Source organism: Oreochromis niloticus, linkage group LG11, assembly GCF_001858045.2.
Source record: "Oreochromis niloticus isolate F11D_XX linkage group LG11, O_niloticus_UMD_NMBU, whole genome shotgun sequence".
Classification (NCBI taxonomy): domain Eukaryota; kingdom Metazoa; phylum Chordata; class Actinopteri; order Cichliformes; family Cichlidae; genus Oreochromis; species Oreochromis niloticus.
In genome coordinates, this window is record NC_031976.2 from 37,071,781 (window position 1) to 37,094,419 (window position 22,639).

Below are 22,639 nucleotides of genomic sequence, written 5' to 3' on the forward strand. Positions count from 1 at the left end.
CTGACAGAAGCATCAGCATTCAGCTCAGTTTTAGCTCACTGGGATTAGAGAGAGAACGTGAGCCACACAGGAAACCAGAGGCCGACGCTGAAACTGACAGAACATAAGGAACAGAGGGAACATGGAGCACAGAGACAAGAGTGACAAACTACGACATGGAGACACGACTGAGTGTGGAACATGAAACAAGCATGAAAACAGAACCAAACCTACATTACAGACATGACACACTAAACATGGAACAAAACCTACGAACTAGAAATCACAAAACACAGAAGAACTTGGAGAGCCAGAAAATACAAAAGACTAAATGATGAGAAAAGCACAAAATCACAGAATATCAAAGAATCCAAACATCAGCACTGGGTCACCTGTAGAGTGAAGCATGGCAGCGTCATGCTGTGGGGATGTTTTTGGGCAGCAGGAACTGGAAGAGTAGTCGTGGTCGAGGAAAAGATGTTTTTGGTCTGACGTTTGGCTCCATCTTCATCTCAACAGACCAGTGCAGCATCCTCATCCTCGCTGCAGACAGTGATCTGTCCGACAGCCTCTCGCTCACCCTACCCTCACCTGAGATACTTACTCTAAACTTCTTCCCTAACACGGAGTCTCCACTCCACCTCTGGAGTTTTACCCTTCAGTAGAGTCAGAACTCTCAGCGTTTTGGATCAAGTGAACGTCTTTTCAATGAGCAACAACCAAAAGTTAAGTGCAACCGTCCAGTTGGTGGAACGTCTTTTCCATTCCAGCTCACGTGTTGTGACGCTGTCCAAAGTTAATCGACCTCCGTGAAAGCAAAGTTTAGGAAGCCGCTCCGCACTGTGCTGCAGGCACTGAAGGAAATGTGAAATCACTCCCTTCAATCTGATCAAGAAACTTGCAGATAAGCCTGGGAATGCTGTAATGGGGTGTTTCCAGGTGCTGAACACTCCAGTTTTGTAAATAACTTGTTAATCCGAACAGTCGGAGTGATTTGGGAGCTCAGAACATTTTATTTTACTTGAAGTATTTTAATTGAAATCGCAGTAGAGGCGGCAGCGACTTGAGTTCGGTCTTTGACCTCTCCCTGACTTTTCTCTGCATCTTTTAGTTCAAACTTTTATTTCATGGTAGATTCCCCTCACATACGCTCCCAGAGCTCTGCCCTCTCCCTAATCCCTGTCATGCGATTGGCTGATAGTGGCGGAAGAGGCTCTGTCAGACCTCGGAGACACCATGAATTAAACATCCTCCATCTTTACAAGTCTCAGAGCTCGTTAGCAGGAATAATTACCCAGACGCAGCGCCTGGTAAAACAGACAAATGAAATCCATCAAGACTAAAGAGTTTAGGAGGCATTCTGTTCAGCAACTCTTTCCTCTCGCTTCACTTTATGAGAACATTTAGTCCTCGACTGTGTGCGTTTGAAATAGAAGTGTGCACATAGGCCAGCATCCAAATGATGTCACTGCAGATAAAGAAAGCGATTACATGTAAAGCTTAACGTAAAAGACTGAACATTTCTACCCAATAATAGGGAGAAGTTTCCACATCCTGCTCGTGGTTTCTGCAAGCAGCTTTGCAACCCACTTCAGCCCCAGCTCGTCTGTTTCAACAAACTCGATGAGTCACTGTGCTGTCGTTGTTCCACATACAGGTGTGGAAGGGCGGAGCCTTCACTTTACCAGTTACAACCCATGGTCATTATAAGCTCCACAGCTAGACTGGGCGTGGCTATGAATCTTTAACCCTTGGATCACCAGGATGCTGCAAACAAAAGTCTCTTTATGGTCATCTTGCATGTCTTTGTTGTTTGTTTTGTGTTATTGTATTCATTTTGTGTCTTTGGTCATATCCTGTCTGCTTATTCTCATTTTCCACTGTTTGTCAGCTGTCTTGTTGTCTTTGCTCTCAACTGTTTGCAGTCGTGTCGCACGTCTTTGTGGTTGCTCGACATTCTTCTTCCTCTGTGGTGGTTGTTGTTGTTGCTGTACGTGTGTGCAGACATCCCCGAGGATCCTCAGGCTGCAGAAGTTTATTACAATCAGGACGGGTTTGACTCGTGCTCAGAGGACGATGAGCCAGCGTCACCTGCAGAGACTCTGTACCTGTCTGACCCACAGGTGAGCTGCTTTTAACGTGCTTTCATGGCTGAACTGTTTCATTTATAAAATCTGCACAAAGAGCCGAACGCAGAGAAACGTGTGAGCGACAGAGTCGAGCGCCGTCTCGCTCTGTTTCCACTCAGCTTATCTTCTTTATCCAGTGTTCAGGAGGCATGATGGGATTTTGTTTAGCTCTTTAATCAGTGTTAGCATTAGCCTGGATTAGCTTGACGCACACAGAGAGGATGGTGTAGGTGGAGGAGCTTTGACTTCAGCTCTCAGGCATCTCTGCTGGCTTTTATTTTGACGAGAGGTTTCGTGGGGGTCAAATGATCAAAATACAGTTCTCACGCATCCAGAGAAGCCGCCTAAAACCTCTAATTAGAGACACACTCACACCCGCAGCGAAGGGAGTCCTGACCCGCCGCTAACGAAGATGCACATTGTTAGCAGCTCAGTTACTCTGAGAGAAAAAGTGCATTTTTAATGCCAGAGCTGGAAGCTCTCAGCAGATACAATCAAAAATGTGAAAGAGTATAACCGGAAAATTAAAGATGCTGAAGGTGATTTACGGAGCAGTCTGAGGGATTAAGACTCAAAGAGAATATGACAGAAACAAAAACGGAGAAATTTCCACTCACTGATGGAAATTAAAAGCGCCGCGTCCCAGGACGGTGCGGCCTCTGAAACAGGCGTTTGCCTTCTGCTGGTGGAGTTTCTGCTTCTTGTTGTGTCTCTTAAGCCTTTGTGGATCTTTTTGTGTCTTTTTGTGTAATTTTATAATTTTGCAGCATTTTAAGAAAGTTTAACACAATGTGTTTTTTGGTGCCTCTGCAGCTCCTCTGTACTAATTTTTTTAATTCTTATTTTTTAAATATGATCTTTGTTAAATCTAAATCTTTGGATAAATGATTTTTAGCCTTTGGATGGATTTTTAAGATTTAATTATGATACAAATGTTTTACTGAAATTCAGTTCAATTCAGCTTTATTTATATAGCATCAAATCCCAACATCAGACACCCCTGTTTGAGCAGAAACAGTGGGGAGGAAAAACTCCTTTTTAACAGGAAGAAAGCTCGGACAGAACCAGGATCGGGGAGGAGGAACGTTTTCAGAGTTTAAAAACTGACCTCTGTCATCTTGGGGCTGGACCTTCTCCCTTTAAGTCGTAGAGCCGTTTATGTGCTCATTATTCCCACCGTCCAGCAGCGGTGGGGATGGACCCGTGTTCCCTTTAAGGGCAAAGAGATAAAGGTTTGTTTTTTATGGGAGAATGAATATCTACAAAACGCCGATACTGTACATGAAGTTAATAGTTCAGTAATAACTTTTTGCGGGACTGTACGCAGTAATAATTTAGGGAGGACCTGAAATTGCAACCTGAGCCGCTGCACTAGAGGATGTCCTCACAGCACCACTGCAGTACAGCTTCAAGTTTCAGGCTACGCCCACACGAGCCCGGATAAATTTGAAAACAGCGTTTTTGTCTGAAAATGCTCCGCGTCCACACTATCGTTTTCACATGCGTCCACATTGAAACGGCCAAAAACGCTCACATTCCAGTCCTGCACATGCGTGAAGCGCAAGTCGATTCGGCCTGCCTCATTTAGTCTGCTGCTTATTTACTTTCCAACTCTTTGAAACATCGCAGCACAATGAGGAAAAGCACAGTTTTTTAAATGGAGTAACAATGAGGTGGAGCTTTTGCTGCGAGTAACACAAAAGCAAAAACAGCGTTTCCAAATGTATCCACTTTGGAGATCGTTTTGAAAACGATCTCCAAAGTTTTTGACCGAAAACGGCGTCTCAGTGTGGACGGGAGGCCAAAACGGAGAGAAAAAGATGGGTTTTCAAACGAAGATGTATTAGTGTGGATGTAGCTTAACTGAATAAAAGCAGATGTGCCATTTCTGTCACTGTAGTCTGTAAGCTGAATGCAGGTTTGGTCTGATTGAGTCTGCAGAGATTGGTCGCAGCATGCAGGACATGCAGGGGAAGAGGAAACGTACCACAAATGTTCCCTCTATAGGAATCACTTTCACTGACACTCACACAGCTACAGGGCGAGTCAGATCCCATTTTTCGGTAGACAGCAGCTCTGCATCCCGGGACCATTACCACCAATTTATAACCAAACGGCCGAGTCCAGTGCACTTCCATTAGAGAGAGAGAGCCAGCAGTGAAGGCCAGCAGCCAATTTGTGGTTGAGCTTCAGAGAAAGTGGGAGGCTGGGAGAGATTAAACCTATTTGTCACTGCTGATAGTGATGACAGAAAACAGAGAGGAGAAGAAGAGAAGAAATGGAGCGAAGCTGAGGATTGTGGAGCCGGATAATTAGCGGAGCCGAGACACAGAGAGGCCACGAGACGAAGCTCTGAGACTTTAATCGCTGCGTGTTTGTGGAGAGGACGCCATGCTGGGTCACGTCTCTGGAGGCATTCTCGTCTGATAGCTGATAGATTTACCCTGGCACCCAAATCAGAACCGTACTGTTATAAATACCAGAGCGCTGTTGAATGAATCAGGCTTTAGCCTGCACCGACGCGTGTCAAACCGCTGTCAACGAGTGGAAGACCTGCCAAATAAAATATGGTTTCATTACTTATAGGATATTACAAATATTACAGGTAACAGTCCAGATTCTTCCCTGCAAACCCCGTTTTCCTAACAACAGCTAATTTTCTTATTCTACTTTTTAACTGATTTAAGACTAATGCTCATACATTCATCCTCTGACCTGATGTGTTCAGCTGCAGCTTGTCTGTCGTGCTCCTGTGTAGATGGGAGCATGGAAGCTGAAATAAACGTCACGAATGTCATACTCAACCCTAAAACAGGCTCAGCGACATGTGAATGAAACCAGAATGCAGCGACTGGGAACGCTGTTAGAGCCAGTTTGATTAAAAACTAATATGAAGAGAACACGTCAGGTGTTGGAGCTGAGGAAACGGGCGTGGTTCAGAAAGATTTCAGCTGCTCTGCTGTGTCTTTGTTGGCTCTTCTTCCTGATAAACTGGAGCTTTCTGACATGTGTGATGTTTGGTTTTATTAATCAAGCGGACACCAAACCAACTTCTTTGCAACAAAGGAAACAATGGCAGCGCATATTCTCCTGCTCATTATGTATTTTGTGGTTTGGTGTAGTGTTGTTGAAATAATCAAACCTTCCCTGAGAAGAAGCTAGCGTATGTTGCTGCTGTACAGATCACTGCAGAAGAATCAGGCTTCACAGATGTGGAGCTATCCCATAATTACATCAATGTTTGTAAAGTAATGCCTATGAATCCAAAGCTACAGCTTCACTCTGCTTTAATGAGCGTTTCTAACTTCAATCCAATTTTATTTATACAGCACCAAATCACAACAACAGTCGCCTCAAGGCGCTTTATATTGTACAGTAGATCGCACAATAATACATACAGAGAAAGACCCAACAATCATATGACCCCCTATGAGCTGCACTTTGGCGACAGTGGGAAGGAAAAACTCCCTTTTAACAGGAAGAAACCTCCAGCAGAACCAGGCTCAGGGAGGGGCGGGGCCATCTGCTGTGATTGGTTGGGGTGAGAGAAGGAAGAAGACAGGATAAAGACATGCTGTGGAAGAGAGACAGAGATTAATAACAGGTATGATTCGATGCAGAGAGGTCTATTAACACATAGTGAGTGAAGGAGAAACACCACAGCGTCGTCTCTTGCAGGAACCCACAACGTTAAAGTGCTCCATACTTTTATTTTCTTCCATAAAGATCCGGCCCACTGGTCATTTCTGTGAGCAGGTGATTGTGTCATCACACTTGGATGTGGTGAGACTCGTCACCCTGATGAAACCTAGTAAGTAGTCGATAAGTTTCTTTCTGTGAGTCATAGTTTAAACTAATCCTTCTTTATCTCATACTGAGGCTGTTGTAGCGTTATCTTTCTAAGATAAAGCTGAAGTGAGCAGCTGCATCAAGATAAATATTAAAAAGCTGTAGTGCAGGTTTGCGTCTCCATCAGGCTCAGAGTATTTCATGGAAATTCATTCCTCAGTGGTCGATCCTGTCGTGCGGCAGAACAGAAATGAAGCCCATAAATGTTCCTGAATGATGAAGAGTAACAGCTCCATCGCTCTGACTTTCTTCTCAGTTATTACTGCCTGGAGAGCCGATAACACTGAAGAAGAGGACGGGGCTGAGTTATTGCCACAGATAATGAAAAATAATATTCATTATTAGAGGAGCAGCAGTTGACTGATGCAGAGGAATGCTGCCAGTGTAAGTGGGTGCAAAGTGAAACCCCTTCCTCCTGAGCGGTCAGGGAGGGGCCACGCCACCAAGCGTTTTACTCACAGTACACACACTCAGCATTCACTCGATTCAAACAACCAATCAGATCCCGAAGTCACTCCAATGTGGCTGCATGTGTAATGTGTTTATACAAGAACAGGTTTACAGGATATGTAGCTTTGCTGAAAATGATGGGAGTGATTTTTAGAAATTTTGCAACGAAAAACTGTTTGAGAGTCTAAACTGAATCAAATCTGAACAGCATGAAGCATTTTTTTATTGTCAGTGATTCTGTAATCTGAGAAACTGTAGAAAAACATCAGAGCATGCAGGGCTGATCCAGGAGTTCATGGTGCCCAAATCCTCGCCCCTCCACCAACATGCTGTAGTTGGTTTGAGGTGTGATGTGGTTCATGGCTGAACAGCTCCGCTTTGCTCTCGTACGTTCAGATGCAACGTTGAAACCTAAGCTGTCACGTTCAGTTTACAGAGCAGAGGTTTTCTCCTTGTACCCCCCAAACAAACTGCACTCATTCAGTTATTTTCTACACGATGACTCGTCTCTCTGCTGTAGATACCAAAGTGCAGAGAGGTTTGTCACAAATGCAGCAGACGAGTCTTTTCAGCTTTTTCTGAAACAGAGCATCTTTCATCAGCCGCACGCTCGGACTCAAGAACTCAGCCTCTTTCTACGATTCGTTGTGTTGCTTTGACGATCAGCTGAGAGTCCTGCCTGACGTGGACTGAGTTTTTGTTCCGTTGCTGTACTTCCTGTTTGTGATGACTCCACGCTTCCAGTTTATTCCCGTCTCTCACTGCATTTTGGTCCTTATTTTATGTCCATGTGACTCCACCTGTGTGAGGTGATTTTATCTGCACTGGAGCACAAAGCCGAGCCTGCAGAGCTATAACAGTTAGCTTAATAGAAAATGGAAATGGTTGGAAAAACTTCTAATTGTCCTTTAAAGGCGCAGCGATGTGACACTGGTTGAAGTCTGTTTTAAATTCCAGCTCTCGCTGCATGATTAACTCTGAAGCAGCAATCTTAACGAGGGTGTGTCTGCAGTTTAAATGTTTGAGTCAGTTTTTATTGGCTCGTGAATCAAATGAAAGTGGATTAACCTCCTGCAGACGTCCCCTCTCTGCTCCCTCGCTCTGTTTGTTTTGCAGGAATAATGAGTGAAATAAATCGGAATCATTCACATGATGCATCGGCTGTGTAACAACACGCAAATGATTATTACATTTTGTGCAGAACAATCTCGGTTTCCCGATTCGGCAGCTGAGCACGGTGACGGGGGACGTGGATGTCTCCGAGCTTTCGTGCTGCTCAGAGCTTTTCTTTCAATAGCACACTTCAGCCTGCTGTTTAAGGTTTATGTGTCAGTTGTGACCAAAGTTATTCCAGCTAAATCGGGTTTTTGGAAAGCCACTCGACACAAAACGAGTTTTTTCTTTTTGTTTTTGTTCCCAAGACGGAGGCAGCGAGTGCAAAGATAACCCAGGCTCACCACAGACACCTCTGTGGGAAATACAGCAGAAGAGTCCATTTAAATGTGCATTATGGAGCTTTTTTTATTATAAACAGACTTTTTCAATGTGTCAGCAGCACAACTTTACAAAAGGAGCTCTTCCCCAACTTTCTTGATGGGAAAGCCTGTGGTCTGATGTGTCACGGCCCCGAATGCAGACACGGGAGAGAAGAATCGAGGTTTAAACAAAAAGCACGACTTCATTATGGCTGATGGAAAACAAAGGAACAGGAAATAAGAACAGTAACGTGGTCTCACAGAGGCGGCAGCAGTGGGGTTAGCACCATCGCCTCACCTTAATCCAGGGCTCCCTTTGTGTGGACTTTACATGTTCACGCATGCAGGTCAGGTTACCTGGTGATTGTAAACTGGCCACAGGTACAAATGTGACTGTGACTGGTTGTCTGTCTCTGTGATGGACTGGCAGTCTGTCCAGCTGCCCCCCACCTCTCCCCCTGTGACAGTCTGGATAGTAATAATAATAACAATTACATTATTTTGTTAGTAATTATAGAAATAATTGATCATTCTGATCAGACTAAAAGATTCCTCTTCATCATCTTCCTCAGGTCAGTGAGCTTGAGGCCATGATGAAGCACATGCAGGAAGTTCTGGACGAGGAGCTGAGTGGTGAGTCTGAGCACCAAAAACACTCCATGCACAGACACAGACCTGGGCGGGTGCTCCACCCGACACATCGCACCAGCTGTGCAGGCAGCAGCACGGCGCTGATGCTGTGCAGTAACGGGACATTAGACACGAACGCTTATTTAACTCAGTTACACTAAAGCAGTGACCAGTCACAGCTGCAGGGATCATGATCATCAGCAGGTCATGACGTGTTTCATAGAAAAACATCCAACAAAATAATTTCAGCAGTCTCTGTTTTTCACACAGCTGATCTACTTCAGGCTTGGTCGATGTGTCTGAATGAATAAAGTGCAGAGTTTCAGCTCATTCGTATAAACGGTTCTCACCTCTTGTCACCAGACTTCCTCCTCTCTGGCACATGCTCACTTTGTGCATTTGCTGTGCACACAGTTTCGATTACACACAGAAGATAGCCGTGCACACGTGCACACGTGCACACAGTCTGCGTGTCCTTCTCCTGCTTTTCATCACGATTCCTCCCTCCTCCTCCTCCCCCCGTGTCCCCAGCCTCCCTCCCTCCCCCCTCGTTCCTGTTGGCCTGGTTCAGTCACCGTCTCGCCTCGGCTGTGAAACCTGTTCGTCTCGCTCCGCTGACCTCAGAAAAAATCGAAGCCTCCACAGTTCACCTGCAGATGAAACCTCGCTCCGTCTTTTCTGCTGCCTGATGAAACGCTGTCACGAAACAGGGACACAACCTGCAGCTTCTCCACACTTACTGTACAAAACCAGCACAAATCCACCAAAACTCTGTCAGGTAGACATAATGAGTACGACCGAATCTGCTGTGAAATGCACTCACCAGGTAACAGTTTTCTGCTGTATCTCATTAAGTAAGAAAAAACTATTTAAAAATACAGCTGATCCAACATCAGCTGTGGATGATCTACTTTTTATTTTCAGCTAATAAATGAATGAATATTTTTACTCAAACCATCAACACAAAAAGCCCAGCCGGGACAGAAACAGCCAGTCGGAGCATGTTTTACGTGTAGTCTATATCTTCTCTTATTCTTCCCACAGAAGACACAAAAATGAGGAACCAGACTGATGCTTCGAAGAACAGTCTGAGTCCTTTTAGAGGCAGCCAGCCTGGCAGCGCCTCCGGACGCTTCATTAGCAATTATTTTAAACCATCTGTCAAAAGTAAAGGGGAGGCGGCCAACCGACTGAAATATGAACATTCATCAATATTTTGTCTGTAGAATCACCTGTAAATAGTAAAACTCAAGTCGCTGCTTCACTGCAGCTTCATCAGAGGCTCGTCATCGTTTGGTTTGTGGGAAAAAGTGAAGAAAGGAGCGTAAAATAAGCGTCTGGCTGCGTTTGAGTGCTGCTGGGTCTCTGAGAGTCTAAATGAGTCTCACAGGTCTGGAGACTCATTTATAATAATTATAATTTATAATTCTTAACTTGTTTGATCTGCTGCTCACCACACACAAGCAGACATTTTGGACTTTTAACTGAAGTTTCAGAAGTTGTACAGCTTTTCCTACTGAACATTCATACGACACAGAGTAATAAAGCAATAACGCAGATGCAGGGAGAACATCTGGTTTATCTGTAAATACAGACATGCGTGGAATCCACAGAAACACCAGAATCTCAACTAAAACCCTGCAAAACCATTTCAACAAGCAGCAGATATATGGGCTGAAATTGTGGTCATAAATATTTTGTACTTGTAAATCAGGATTTGTGTGTGGACTTAGCCAAAAAAACACCTGCAAGTTACAAGTACGAATTTTGACCCTATTTTTCTTCCTTTCATCTGATTGGTCAATGTCATGTCAATCACAAATGTAACAATCCAATCAGAGGACAGATGGGTTTGGCTGTCGGAGGGGCGCTTTTTTTGAACTGCAGGTCCTTGAAGGGAATAAATGCCCTTTTACATGCCAGCCCAGCGTTTTCCTTCATCACCACGAAGGAAAACAGTCTGTGGTCGTCCGAGTTTGGTGATTTTTGTGTCACAGGTCTACGTGTTTAATACAGGGACTTCCACAGCCTTTTCAACAGCGCTGCGGACCGCGGGGGGGAAGCAGTGTTGTGGAAATGACACAGTCTTCACTAGTGGGGATAGTTACAAAGCTTTCTTCGTTATGAATTAGCATACATGTTTTTATTGAACATTTGAAGAACCACCAAAAAACCAGAAACTGTTGTAGAGGACATAAAGTCAGAGATAGAAACGACAAGGAGCAGGTGCATCTAGTACAGGTAGAGCTGCTGCAGAAACCCACAGAGCTCAGCAGCCAGCGCAACAAATACTGGATCCTTTGCTTTTAGTTAGCAGTTAGCATTAGCAGCACATGCTGCGTCTGATGTGAAAGGACCTTTATGCTGCGCACTGTGACTCACAGCAATGGTCCCGGGTCAGCCCTGACTTTGTGTTAAACTAATCCTAAAGTAATAATGGTATTTCTAACCACTGATATACCACAACTTTATCCTTTCAACAGCTGCTGAAAGTTAGCGGACCTAGCTGCTATCGGATATTTATATAGAGATCCTCCAGCTTCAAACTGTGTTACCCTTCAAGGACCTGCAGTTCAAAAAAGCGCCCCTCCGACAGCCAAACCCATCTGTCCTCTGATTGGATTGTTACATTTGTGTTTGACATGACATTGGCCAATCAGATGAAAGGAAGAAAAATAGGGTCAAAATTCGTACTTGTAACTTGCAGGTGTTTTTTTTCACACAAATCTTTTTTACACATACAAATCCTGATTTACAAGTACAAAATATTTATGACCACATTTGAGCCCATACAGATAAAGAGCAGGTAAACAGATCCACAAAGCGTGGATTGATCACCCAACAGAAAGGACAGGGTCACTGGTCCTGCTGGACGTGGCCCGCCATGTAAAACGAGTTTGACGCCCCTGCCTTAGAGGAAGCTAGTTCCACCATCCACGGTCTCATTCTGTCATACACCACCCACAGCTCGTAGCAGTAACTCCTCCCTCACCCAGAGCGGGCCCTTCACCTGGTCTCTGACTCTGCGGCACTGATGCTCATGCCAGTCCCGTCACAGTGTGAGCTGGAGGGCATCACTCAAAGCCAACAGAGCCGCATCATCAACATAAAACAGATGTGATGAACAGACCGCTGCTTTTCTCCTCACACGTTCACATTCATGCAAGCACCTTCCTCTACGCCTACGTGCATTCACACACTCACTCCGATGGATGATTGGTGCCAACTCATCGGTATCTTGCACGAGGATGAGCCACCGACCTTACAGTTGGTAGATCTGTGGCTCTGCCTCCTGAGCTGAATGTGACTCTGGAAAGGTCTAGACCAGAGGAGAGGTTGCTCTTCCATGGATTCAGGAGGTGTGATGTGAACTCTGAACTTGATCTCAGTGACGCCGGACTGTTTGAGGGGGTTTGCAGTGCTGTCGACATGTGCTCTGTGGGACAGGGCGTTCAGCTGCGTTCAGCTGCGTTCAGCTGCGGCCCCCTCAGGGCGTCATGCAGATGTGAACAGCTGTGTGTATCCTGCACCACATGGCTGCTCACAGCACAAACAAGTTCTGACAGACTTCAGTGGATTACAGAGGAAAGGACATCATCCGGCAGGCTGCAGCACACTTCCTGATGTCAGTCACTGTAGCAGCAGGAAACAAACGTTGGTATCAAGCAGCAGCAGATGGACTCAACAAACGTCAAAGCAGAAGAAAATATTCAGTTTTCTGCAGCTGAGTCTGAAGTTACTTTATCAGCGTTCACAAAGCGAATAAAGTCAACAAAACTAAAATTGTGACGAGCTGCTTTTTAAACAGGAGTCTATCATTTAGATGCAAATGAGACTCATTTCAAATGTTGTGACGTCTGGCATGAATACCCCTCCCCAAAAGTTTGAAGGTGAGTATTTTACAGAAAGATTAACCCATACAAAAAAAAGAAATCCAACAATAACGTGCTTGTGCTTATCCTTGTGGATTCATATTAACATTAATCAACATTAAATAATATTAATTAATATCGATATTAATGGTCCTTGCTCCTCAGTCAAAGTAAATTGATAAGGCTGGAGTATCTTAACTGAAGTAGTCTTATGCGGTGGAACAGCCACCGCCAGCAATAGCAGGAGAGTTTGTGCACGTCGTATGATGGACTACAAAGAGATTTCTCGTGCTGGAAGCTTTTCTAAGTATTTAAGTAATGATCAGACGAACCTCTGAGGGAGAATTTTATCTTCTTTATCTTTCTAGGATGTTGTGTAACCAGACTTTGGTTAATGGTGGCTGCAATAAGAGCAGGCAATAAGAGAAGCAAAGGCAATAAAGTTATTATGGGTAGCTGTGGTACGTTGTTGTATGAAAGGATTTCAAGCACAGCAGGTGAGATATGCTAACTGGTGAACATGAAAGAGACTCTGTGTGTTTATGAAGGCACCTGTGCAATATGCACGTAGGCTACATGTTTCTGACTGTAAGTTTGTACATGTCAGCTCAGTTTCTTTGTTCAGCAGCTTCGAGCTCGATGTAGGCGACGATGGTTACACACCAACCCTGGCTCTGTGTGTACAGGTGGATCTCTATAAGAGCTGCTTGTTGCATGCAGAGTTAGAGTTCCCACAAACGCTGCACCGCAGCTGTATCTGCAAAATTAGTGTTTGATCCGAGTACAGATTTATACACCAAATGTCACGTCACGTGGAAGGAACGAGGCACGGACCCAAATGCAGACAGCCGAGATGAAGGTGGATGTTGAACAGGAAGCGAGCCTTTATTTTAGCAGAACAGAACAATGACCAACACGGAGCTAACAAAACTTATTCTGGGAACACTAAACACTACATGAAACCTGAAACCTGGAAACATGACGGGAAGAAAAGCAGAGGAAATCCAGAGGGAAATACACAGACGATCCGAAACAGGAGGGGAACGCAGCCGAGACTACTCGGACAAAACGAGACGGGAAGGAGAGCAACACTGTAAACACTAACACAGGATACGAGACTGTCAAAGTAAAATAGGAAATACACCAACATAGAGACAAGGATGACGAGACATAACACAAGGGAGGCACAAAAGCACTCCAGACTCAGGACCATGACACCCAACCTCCAGCTCCAGTGAGCTTAAACAAACGTTGGACAAAGGTTTTGGGCCACAGCTCGTAATCTTTAATCTTCCACACCTCCCGAGGCCACACCTCCTGTGACCACACCCTTGAGGCCACACCTCCCGAGGCTATATCTCCTGTTTGCCTTTAAATAAAGAAAAAAAGAGCGGGTCGTTGTAAAGACTGCGAACTGGCCTGTGTTCCTGTAGTACGTTGCCATGATTCCCATTCCACCGTCAGCTGTAAGCTCTATTATTCCAAAGTGAAGCATTTAGGAAGCAAAGCTAAGGATCAGAACACGCAAACTTTTTAAATCACTGGGCAAATGTAACATTAATATATTCTAATGACTCTAATACATTTGTCTATGAAGCAGGACTCAGAGAAGGAACAACAAACACAGGCAAACAGCTTGATTAGGTTAACACTGAGTGCTTCATCACTGTTTGCTGTTCCTTTTGTGTTTTCATTAAAACTGTGGCTTCTACATTAACTGTACAAAGAGTTCAGCGTGTTTCCCAGTCCTGCCTGTCAGGTCCCTGCCTCACCAGACTAATTATTCCCTTTAGGGAAGCAAAGTAACAGAATGCAGCATCAGCAGAGATAAACAGCCATTAAATCCCCCAATATTTAGCATCCAGTGAACGGACGAAAGGCCCGGAGCAGCCCAGAGCCCATTATACTGATTTACTGTCCAGTCATTAGCTGTTGAACAGCAGCTCAGAGTCGATCTGTGCTGGCCGGAAAACAAAAGCAGGAGCAGGTTTGTTTTGTTTAACACGCCGGGTTCAGCGTGAAGGGAGAGGAAGAGACGGGGCAGAGTCCCAACATCGATAACAGACACAGAAAGAAAGGTGACGCTGAAAGTCAGCTATTAAAAGGATCTGATGGATACGCAGCCAAAGTGCTTAAATACTTAAAAATAGCTGAAAGCAGTGCAAGAGTTGCACGTGATATTTGTTAGACTGAGTCCCTGAAAGTAAATCGTTTCTGATTATTAAATGTGAGATAAGTCGTAGACGTGAAAGCAGGAAGGAAGTAAAAGAAATCCAGAGACATGTGAACAATAAAAATCAAAAGGGTTCAAATATGAGCTGGCGTGAAGTGGACCGGTCCGGACATGACGCCCGGCGGCTTTCAGTTTAATGATCTCTGTGAGGGCGTCAGCTCATTAGCATTCAGAGCTCGTTACAGCTCAGACTTCCTGGCAATCAAGAGCCTCGTTAAGACGCTGAGCTCGTTAATCTTCAAAGAGACTTGAAACGTCTACCTGTGACTGAGACGTCGCACCTTTGCTTTTATGAAAGTTTTCAACCTGGTCATTTTCTGTGTGTGTGTGTGTGTGTGTGTGTGTGTGTGTGTGTGAGAGGCAGACGTATAGACATGATGTGTGTTTAGATTCTGGCAGCAGCAGATATCCTGCCATTATAATCCCATTAGATCACCTCCACACTGCTTCTGTTGATGAAGCCTGAGCTGCTCCTGCAGACAGAGAGGGAGGAAGTGAGGAAGGACGCCAGCGCTGACAGAAAACTCAGTTCAGACGTTCCTAAAATCAGGATCACATCACGGTAATCCGCTGTCAGTCACTGGGTCCAACAGGAGCAGCATAAAAGGGTCATTCTGCTGCTTTTAATAGCAGCAGTTTGAGGTAATGTAAATGCTTCGGACTGGATTAAAAGCACCGACCAGGCTTCATTAAAAATGCACACATATAGAAACATGTCAGATTAAAGGAAAAACGCACCATGAAGCATCTGGTGTTCGGCTTCCAGGTGACACACAGAGCGGGGTCTGCAGGTACCTGTCGTCAGGACTTATCACGTCACTTGATGGCGGAACCAGCCAGTGGCATGCCCTGCAGCTTCACACCACCGCTCGCGCTGGCCGGGTTAGGGTATAATAAATGTGACTCGTGAGGAAGATTCTGCTGTTATTACCGTTGATGAAAGCTCAACAATAATCACTTGAATTATTTCTAGCAAAATAAATGATGGTGTATTACCTTCACCAATGTAAAGTGAATTTAATGTCCCGTCTTTAATCTGTCTTGCTGTTTTTTTTAACTGTCTGCGTGTTTCCAGCGTTATTGAGAGGGGCATCGAGATAATTGGTTCTGCATTTCATTACTTCCTCATTAAAGGCTCATAAAAACACAGAAAAGCAGAAACGATCTGATGCCTCAGGCAGCTCAGCTCTTAACCTACACTTCTTCTTTGGGCAGGAAACTGGCTTCAGTAAAATAATGTATGTGATGGTTTTATTATAGCATTAGTATAAAAATGAACTCATCAGAGGCTCGTTCAGCTAAATCAACCTGCAGCATCTGCTTAGTTCCTCTCCATCTCTTCAGTCTCCTACAGGCCACAGCTTAACTTTGCTCCAACTGGCTGCAGACTTTTCCTCTGCTGAGTTTCTTTTTTCAAATTTTATCTATTAAAAAACTGTTTTGGGGTATCGGCTCAGATTTAAGCTCCATCTCTCCACACGCGTCTGTGAAAGTTTAATTTAGAATAATCCAATTATCGCAGACGAAACATCATCCCCGAAGCTGCAAGCGTCGCCGCGTGGATCAGAGCGTGATACGAAGCAGATCCACTTTGTTTGTGCAGATTGTGGAAGAAACTCACAGTTAACCAAAAACAACAGAAAATTTAAGATTGCAAGAAACGTTTGGAAAAAGTCAAGGAAACAGCGAGGGCGTGTTCACAGTGAGGATGAGGAGGATTCCTTCATTTCAAACAGTTAAAAGGAGAGTTTAACATGCAGGCTGTGAAGCTGGTGTGCAGAGAGCATAGACACCTCCCTGCAGCATGACGGGGTTTGGTACGTACTTCATCCTGTGTTTTCTCTCATTTGTTGCACAGCAGGAAAAGTTGAGCCCAGAGAAAACAAGCTGAAGTGAACTCTTGTTCATCAGCTCACTGCTTTGTCTGCTCTCTGCTGTAATCCTGGACGAGGCCACTGCTCCCTGCAGCTTGTTATCGCCATACTTCACACGTTAAGCCTCATTCTTGCAGGATTTGTAGATCTGTGGAGGGGTCGATTTTTATCTAATCCACAGTGCATGTGAGTCATATTTCAGCTCCTCCCCAGCAGGAATAATTACAGCAGCGATAAACTCCTGCTTTTCCCTGAACTCGCTGCTCCTCCTCCTCTAAATTTAAATCCTGTATGGAGACTCCATGTCGTATTTGAAATTGTTTTTTCCGTCTCCTGTAGTTTATCAGCTCAGAGTGAAATTTGGCTTGGAAGTAATATATCTGTCAGGAGCAGGTGAGACCAAACACGGAGCTTCCAGAGCATCTGCAGGCCTGCAGCTCAAAATACAAACAGCTGGATATGAAATGACAGATGTTGGCCTAAAAAAGGAAAGATGGCAAAAATAATAAATATCATTATTCTGTTTGCTTCCATTCAACTTGTCTGACTCAACACGATCATGGCTCCACCCCTCTGTTTGAAACCCTGCCTCTCTGCTCTGATTGGATCCAGCTGGTAGGTGGATGGTTGATGGTCACATAGGTGGGGTTAATAAAATGAAAAATCCCACTTCGATTGAGTCGTCACCATGGCAACACCGTCTCTCTCCACAAACACACAGCACAGCTGCTCTGTGTGGGAATTAAAGGCTGTCGACTTCCTCGGAGCTCCTCGTAAACCGAGGAGGAAGCGGAGGCGTTCAGAAGAACAGAGCTCTGTGATTACTCCAGCTTCTGCCCGTGCTCAGGTCCCTCGAGCCAGAGCTCAGGGTCTGGAAACATTTCTCTGCACAGGACATCAAATTACATTACTCTGACTTTTGTGGGAAAACAGTGGGAGTCCAAAATGTATCCGAAAAATTTTTAGGTACTGCAAGATCAGCTCTACTTCCTGTTCTCTGGATATTAAATAGTAGTAGTTATTAAGATTGATTATTTTTAATGAATTATTATTTCACCAGAAGCTCCAGCAGTCTTTCCCAGTCATTCCTCCCTTTGTAAGAAATCTATATATCTATATATATATATATATGTATATATATATATATATATATATATAGACCCTACAATAATACAGTGAAAACCCCAACAACCAACAACTAAGGCTGTGTCCCAATTCAGGGTCTGCACGCTTGAAGTACGCACACTACGCGTACTTCAGGCGTGCAGACCCTGAATTGGGACACAGCCTAAGACTAAGTGCTTGGTGACAGTGGGAAGGAAAAACTCCCTTTTAACAGGAAGAACCAGAACCAGGCTCAGGGAGGGGCGGGGCCATCTGCTGTGAGCAGTGGGCGGTAATGTATGAGGTGAATAGGTTTGGGAACATTAAGTTCTGGATGTGACCACTGTGACTGACAGGCAGCTATAGCAGCTAGCTTTCTGCTTAGCTTCAGCTAAGCTAATTAACCTGGCACTGGACCTTGACCGGTCAAACATCTGTCGCAGGGTTAACACAGAGAAACAAACAGACGTGGACAATCTGTGGTTACAGCCAAAAACGACGAGGCTTCAAAATGTGAAGCCCTGACCAGCAGGTGACACCACGGTGGGTATGTCCCAGTATAATTCAGACTGACATAGTATGAAGATTTTCTTCTTCTCATCAGCCGTGACTTTACAACCGCCTTCAGGTGCAGTGACTAAAACTCACAGCTTGGATATGTTTGGAAGTGCTTCAGGTTGATGTGAACTGTGATAGCATCATGATTGTGTCACTGCATCTGCAAACAGCAGGTGTGTGCTGGTTCCTGGTGTGCCAGGTTCAGCACTCAGCACGAGGGGTCCAAGCAAGTCCAAGTCTTTTCTCCATCACTGTGTGTATAGTCAGGTATGTGCATGGATGCCTACTTGGCTCTGTTGGAGGAAGGCAGGTCAGGGTAAGCAGCGTGATGCTCTGGATGAAGAGACCGTGGACACTCCATGGCAGAGGTATTCCCTCGTTCAGCTGGATAACGCTCCCTACCCCACAGTGTTCAGGAATACTGTGAGAAACATGACAAAGACCTCAAGGTGGTGCCTCCAGATTTCCTAGATCTCAATTCGCTGAGCATTGCTGGAATTTTCTGGAAGCTCCACCTCACAGAGTCCAGGACACAGACACAATATTAGGCACGCAGTTTTGTGTTTTGGTTTTTGTCTATCAAATCATTCTTACTTTTGAAGTTGGAGCCTCTGTCAGTGGTTTTTGGATGTGTTACTGGATGCTGCAGGAAAACAGTCACTGTGATGGAGTGCATATGTCAGCATATAATTAAGATTCTAATCCACCTTTACATGTTTCCACATTAAGAGGGAACAGAAAGTGTTGCTCTGGATGAAAGCTGCAAATGTCCCCCATCACCCCGGAGCCATGACGATAAGTCGATATCTGATGGGTTCCTGTTCAGTAGCTCTTACGTGATTGCTGGTTGTTGTGCAGCTCTCTGATTTCTGGAGCTTTGGTGTGGACATGCATCAGAGATAATCATCTCCTCAGGAGGTGGAAGTCATACTGAATATTAATACTTCATTCCTGTGTGTCCTGATTTGACTGAGTTATGACTGAGAAATACAAAGATGTCTGACTAATTCACCTCACGCTGCATTTCTGCCGCCCCTTCAGCTTGGTGCTGCCCTCCTGTGGAGACATTTATCTCACTAAATATTCTTCTCGTTTCACCCGAGGTTAAGAAGCTGTTTGGATTGATGAGGTAAATTACAGACGGGCTGGGTGAGATGTTACTTTCCGCCTCCCCCTGCAGCTTTAATGCTGTATGAACGGGACTTCCTCTTCCTGTAACGTCCAGCGTGATGTTGGCCGTCAGTTTGTGCCCTGAAGCTTCAGCTCAGACATGAATCCTCCTCCTGCTTCTCAGCTTGTTCTGCAGGAGCACATTTCATAAGAGCAGCCAAGGATGTGAGAGGAAATGAAGAAGTTGGAGAAATCGATAAATCATTGGGTTTGTATTTTGCTCTGATGCTTGAATACAAAAAGTTTGATTCCTCTCCTGTTGGTTTTGGAAAGTTCTGTGGATGCAGGTGAACAGCAGATATCTGCTAATTACTGCTGAATAACAGACGTGATAGTAAAGCCACATCTGTCAGATAATCCAAGTACAAGTTAACGGTTAACTGAAGTGATGCTGGGCAGCCGTGAAGTATGGCTGCTGTTGAACATTTTGACATCGGAGTGTTTGGTCCTGGTGGACGTTAGAGGAACTGTAGTTTTAGCCTTATTTTTAAAAAATATTCTTTATTTATTCATTTTTGCTTTGTTTGGAAAAGTAAGGAATTGAGGTGGTTCGGGGTGTTTAAGAAATTAAGGAAATTGTCTGAATGAAGATGCTGACACCTCGTGAATCACAAAGAAAAGCGAGAGCAGGTTAAAGACATCAGTCAGAGCTCTCGGCCTCCTGCGTCTGCAGCCAGCTCTGTGACTGTGGAGGAAAGAACGTGTTGTCAGGCAGCCTGACAGCTGCTGTCTACGTCATCAAGAAAACAGCTGCTGACAGGAGCTCAAAGCAACCTGAGCGAAGCAGGAGGAGCAGCCAGTCTGCGCTGCTGCTTTCACTAACATGCAGCTTTTTTCACTTATTAGAATCAGACAGTTTTTAATGGTTGTTACTCCGGCTGCTTCTTTGAAATGAACTTGCTGTTGCTGTAAATCACCAGGAGAGCTGCTGATGGCCTGGTGAGGACCTGTTTCACAGCTGTCAGACTTACAAGCGTTTAATTGCAGCGTCTCAGGTTTTCAATGAATAAACACTTGTTGTGAATCTTCAGTTTTACCCTGGTTACAGGGGGCTAACGAGTTGTCGTCAACACGATCTTCTCTTCTGTGCCGTCTCTGCTAACCTCCCCATCTCACACAGCAGAGGAGAGAAAGCAGCCCAACAACACACTCTGTGAACACTGCACTGAAATCAATCAAAGGGGCATAAATGACCTAAAAAGCATTTCCCCCCCCCGAGCGCCTGGGGGTGGGCTTTTGTTAAGACTGCAGGCAAACAGGGAGTGACACTGGCCAACATTACTGATGTGTGTGAGGCAGCGTGTGTGAATGTGGCTTGTAGTGAAAAATGCTTTGAGGGGTCGATAACGATTTTGTGAGGACATTTTTGCAAAGTCAAGAGTTTTTCTGGGAAAAAAGGACATTTTGTGATATTCGGGACAGCTGTAAACATGTTTTGATAAATATGCTGTGTGTCGCCGAGCTGGAGAGGAGGAATAAAAAGCCTTATCTGAAGGCTACAGCCCCAAACACGTGCGTCAAATGTGTTCATCCACGGATGGATTGAGGGGTCTAGTTTGTGACCAGTTCACATCCTGTCCACCAGCAGTCAAAGGTAAACTAAACTACACCTGTGTGCAGGGAAGCCAGTATGAGCTTTTCACACAGGAAGCCTTTAAGTTAGCACTGCGATAAGAAACATCTCCAAACTGCGAACTTTGCTGTCTAAATCTGAGTTAGAAATGGTTATTCATGCTTTTATTTCCTCACGCTTAGATGATTGTAACAGTCTTTTTCTTTGTTTGAGCAAAAGGACTCTTGACAGTCTCCAGTTAGTCCAGAACGCTGCTGCAAGGCTTTTAACCAAGACACGAAAAAGAGAGCACATTACACCAGTGTTACGCTCATCACACTGGCTTCCTGTACATTTTAGGATTCATTGTAAAATCTTGGTACTGACTTTTAAAGCTTTGAATTGTGATGCCCCTGCCTACATTTCCGATCTTTTAGAACCCCACGCTCCCTCTCGCAGCCTGAGATCATCTAATCAAAGGCTGTTGTTAGTCCCACGAACTCGTTTTAAGACCAGAGGTGATAGATCTGTTAGAGCTGTGGCCCCCAGGTTGTGGAATCCTCTCCCTCCATCTTTACGTTGCCTTGATTGTATTTATTCTTTTAAAAAGCAGCTTAAGACTCATTTATTTAGATTGGCTTTTAATTAGATTTGTGCTGTATGTTTGATTACTAATGTATTTTATGTGTTTCTGTTTTATATTATTGTGAAGCACTTTGTGGTTTTTATCCTGTGAAAAGTGCTGTATAAATAAATTGATTTGATTTGCGATGGTGAAGTCACTCACCTGCAGCAGGTCCCTGTGTCACAGTCTGGGTTTGGAGGTTTCCCAGAAGAAAATGGGCTGCTGACAGATGTAAGAGGGTGAAGGTGTCAGAGAGACTCAGAACACAAGAGGTGATCGTGGTCTTCAGGTGGACTAGCTCCCGTTTGATGAAGAAGAGCTGCAGAGACTCAGGAAGCAACAGCAGGATGCGCTGCCTACTCGTCTCTCACAGAAACTCTCTGGAGATGTTATATCTTATCAGTATATCATCAAATGGCAACTGAATTTGTGTTTCCATCCTTTCGATCACAGGTGTCAAGCTCCAGGCCTCAAGGCCCAGTTACCTGCAGGTTCTAGATGTGTCCTTGATCCAACACAGCTGATTCAAACGGCTAAATGACCTCCTCAACATGTCCTAGGGTTCTCCAGAGGCCTGGTAATGAACTAATCGTGTGATTCAGGTCTGCTGACCCAGGGTGAGATCTAAAACCTGCAGGACACCGGCCCTCGAGGCCTGGAGTTCCCCACCCATGCTTTCGACCTTCTTTTAGAGTCAGGTTGTGGCGACAGCGCGCTGATTTCACCGATGTGACAGTCGACACTGGTATGGCACCACTGAATTACCAGATACAGTGTCGGGTTCATTACCACGACCACTGGAAATGAAAATACTGAAAACACAACAGGAAATTCAATAGACTCTACACAGATATCACACCCACAGACTCACAGAAACTCCCATGAAGTCTTCTACTGAGGTTCAGGTGTACAGTATGACCTTTCGGCTTGAGACCAAACTGGGGCGTAAAGACAGTGGAGAAACCCCAGATGATTTTTACAAACCATCCAGTGCATCCTTGTTCCCTGTAAATCCACACCTGAACCTTTGACCCCGTTAAAAGGTGTTTGGCAGTCTGAGGACTTTCTAAGGAACAAAAGGTTAGTTTACCCCTCATTTTCCTGCGTAAATCTTCATGATGGTTCATTCAAAATGCAAC

At 44.7% G+C, this 22,639-nt stretch overlaps 1 protein-coding gene across 1 annotated transcript in view; it reads left to right on the plus strand.

The window, feature by feature from the left end:
* The window catches only part of nek11 (NIMA-related kinase 11), a 49,652-nt gene extending 27,705 nt beyond the window's left edge, over positions 1–21,947 (plus strand). The window contains exons 14-16 of the mRNA XM_025911143.1: positions 1,905–2,102; positions 8,455–8,515; positions 21,672–21,947. Coding sequence (XP_025766928.1) covers positions 1,905–2,102; positions 8,455–8,515; positions 21,672–21,925 — 513 coding nt within the window. The 3' untranslated portion in view covers positions 21,926–21,947. The remainder of the gene's footprint in view (positions 1–1,904; positions 2,103–8,454; positions 8,516–21,671) is intronic.
* Positions 21,948–22,639: the final 692 nt, after the last annotated feature.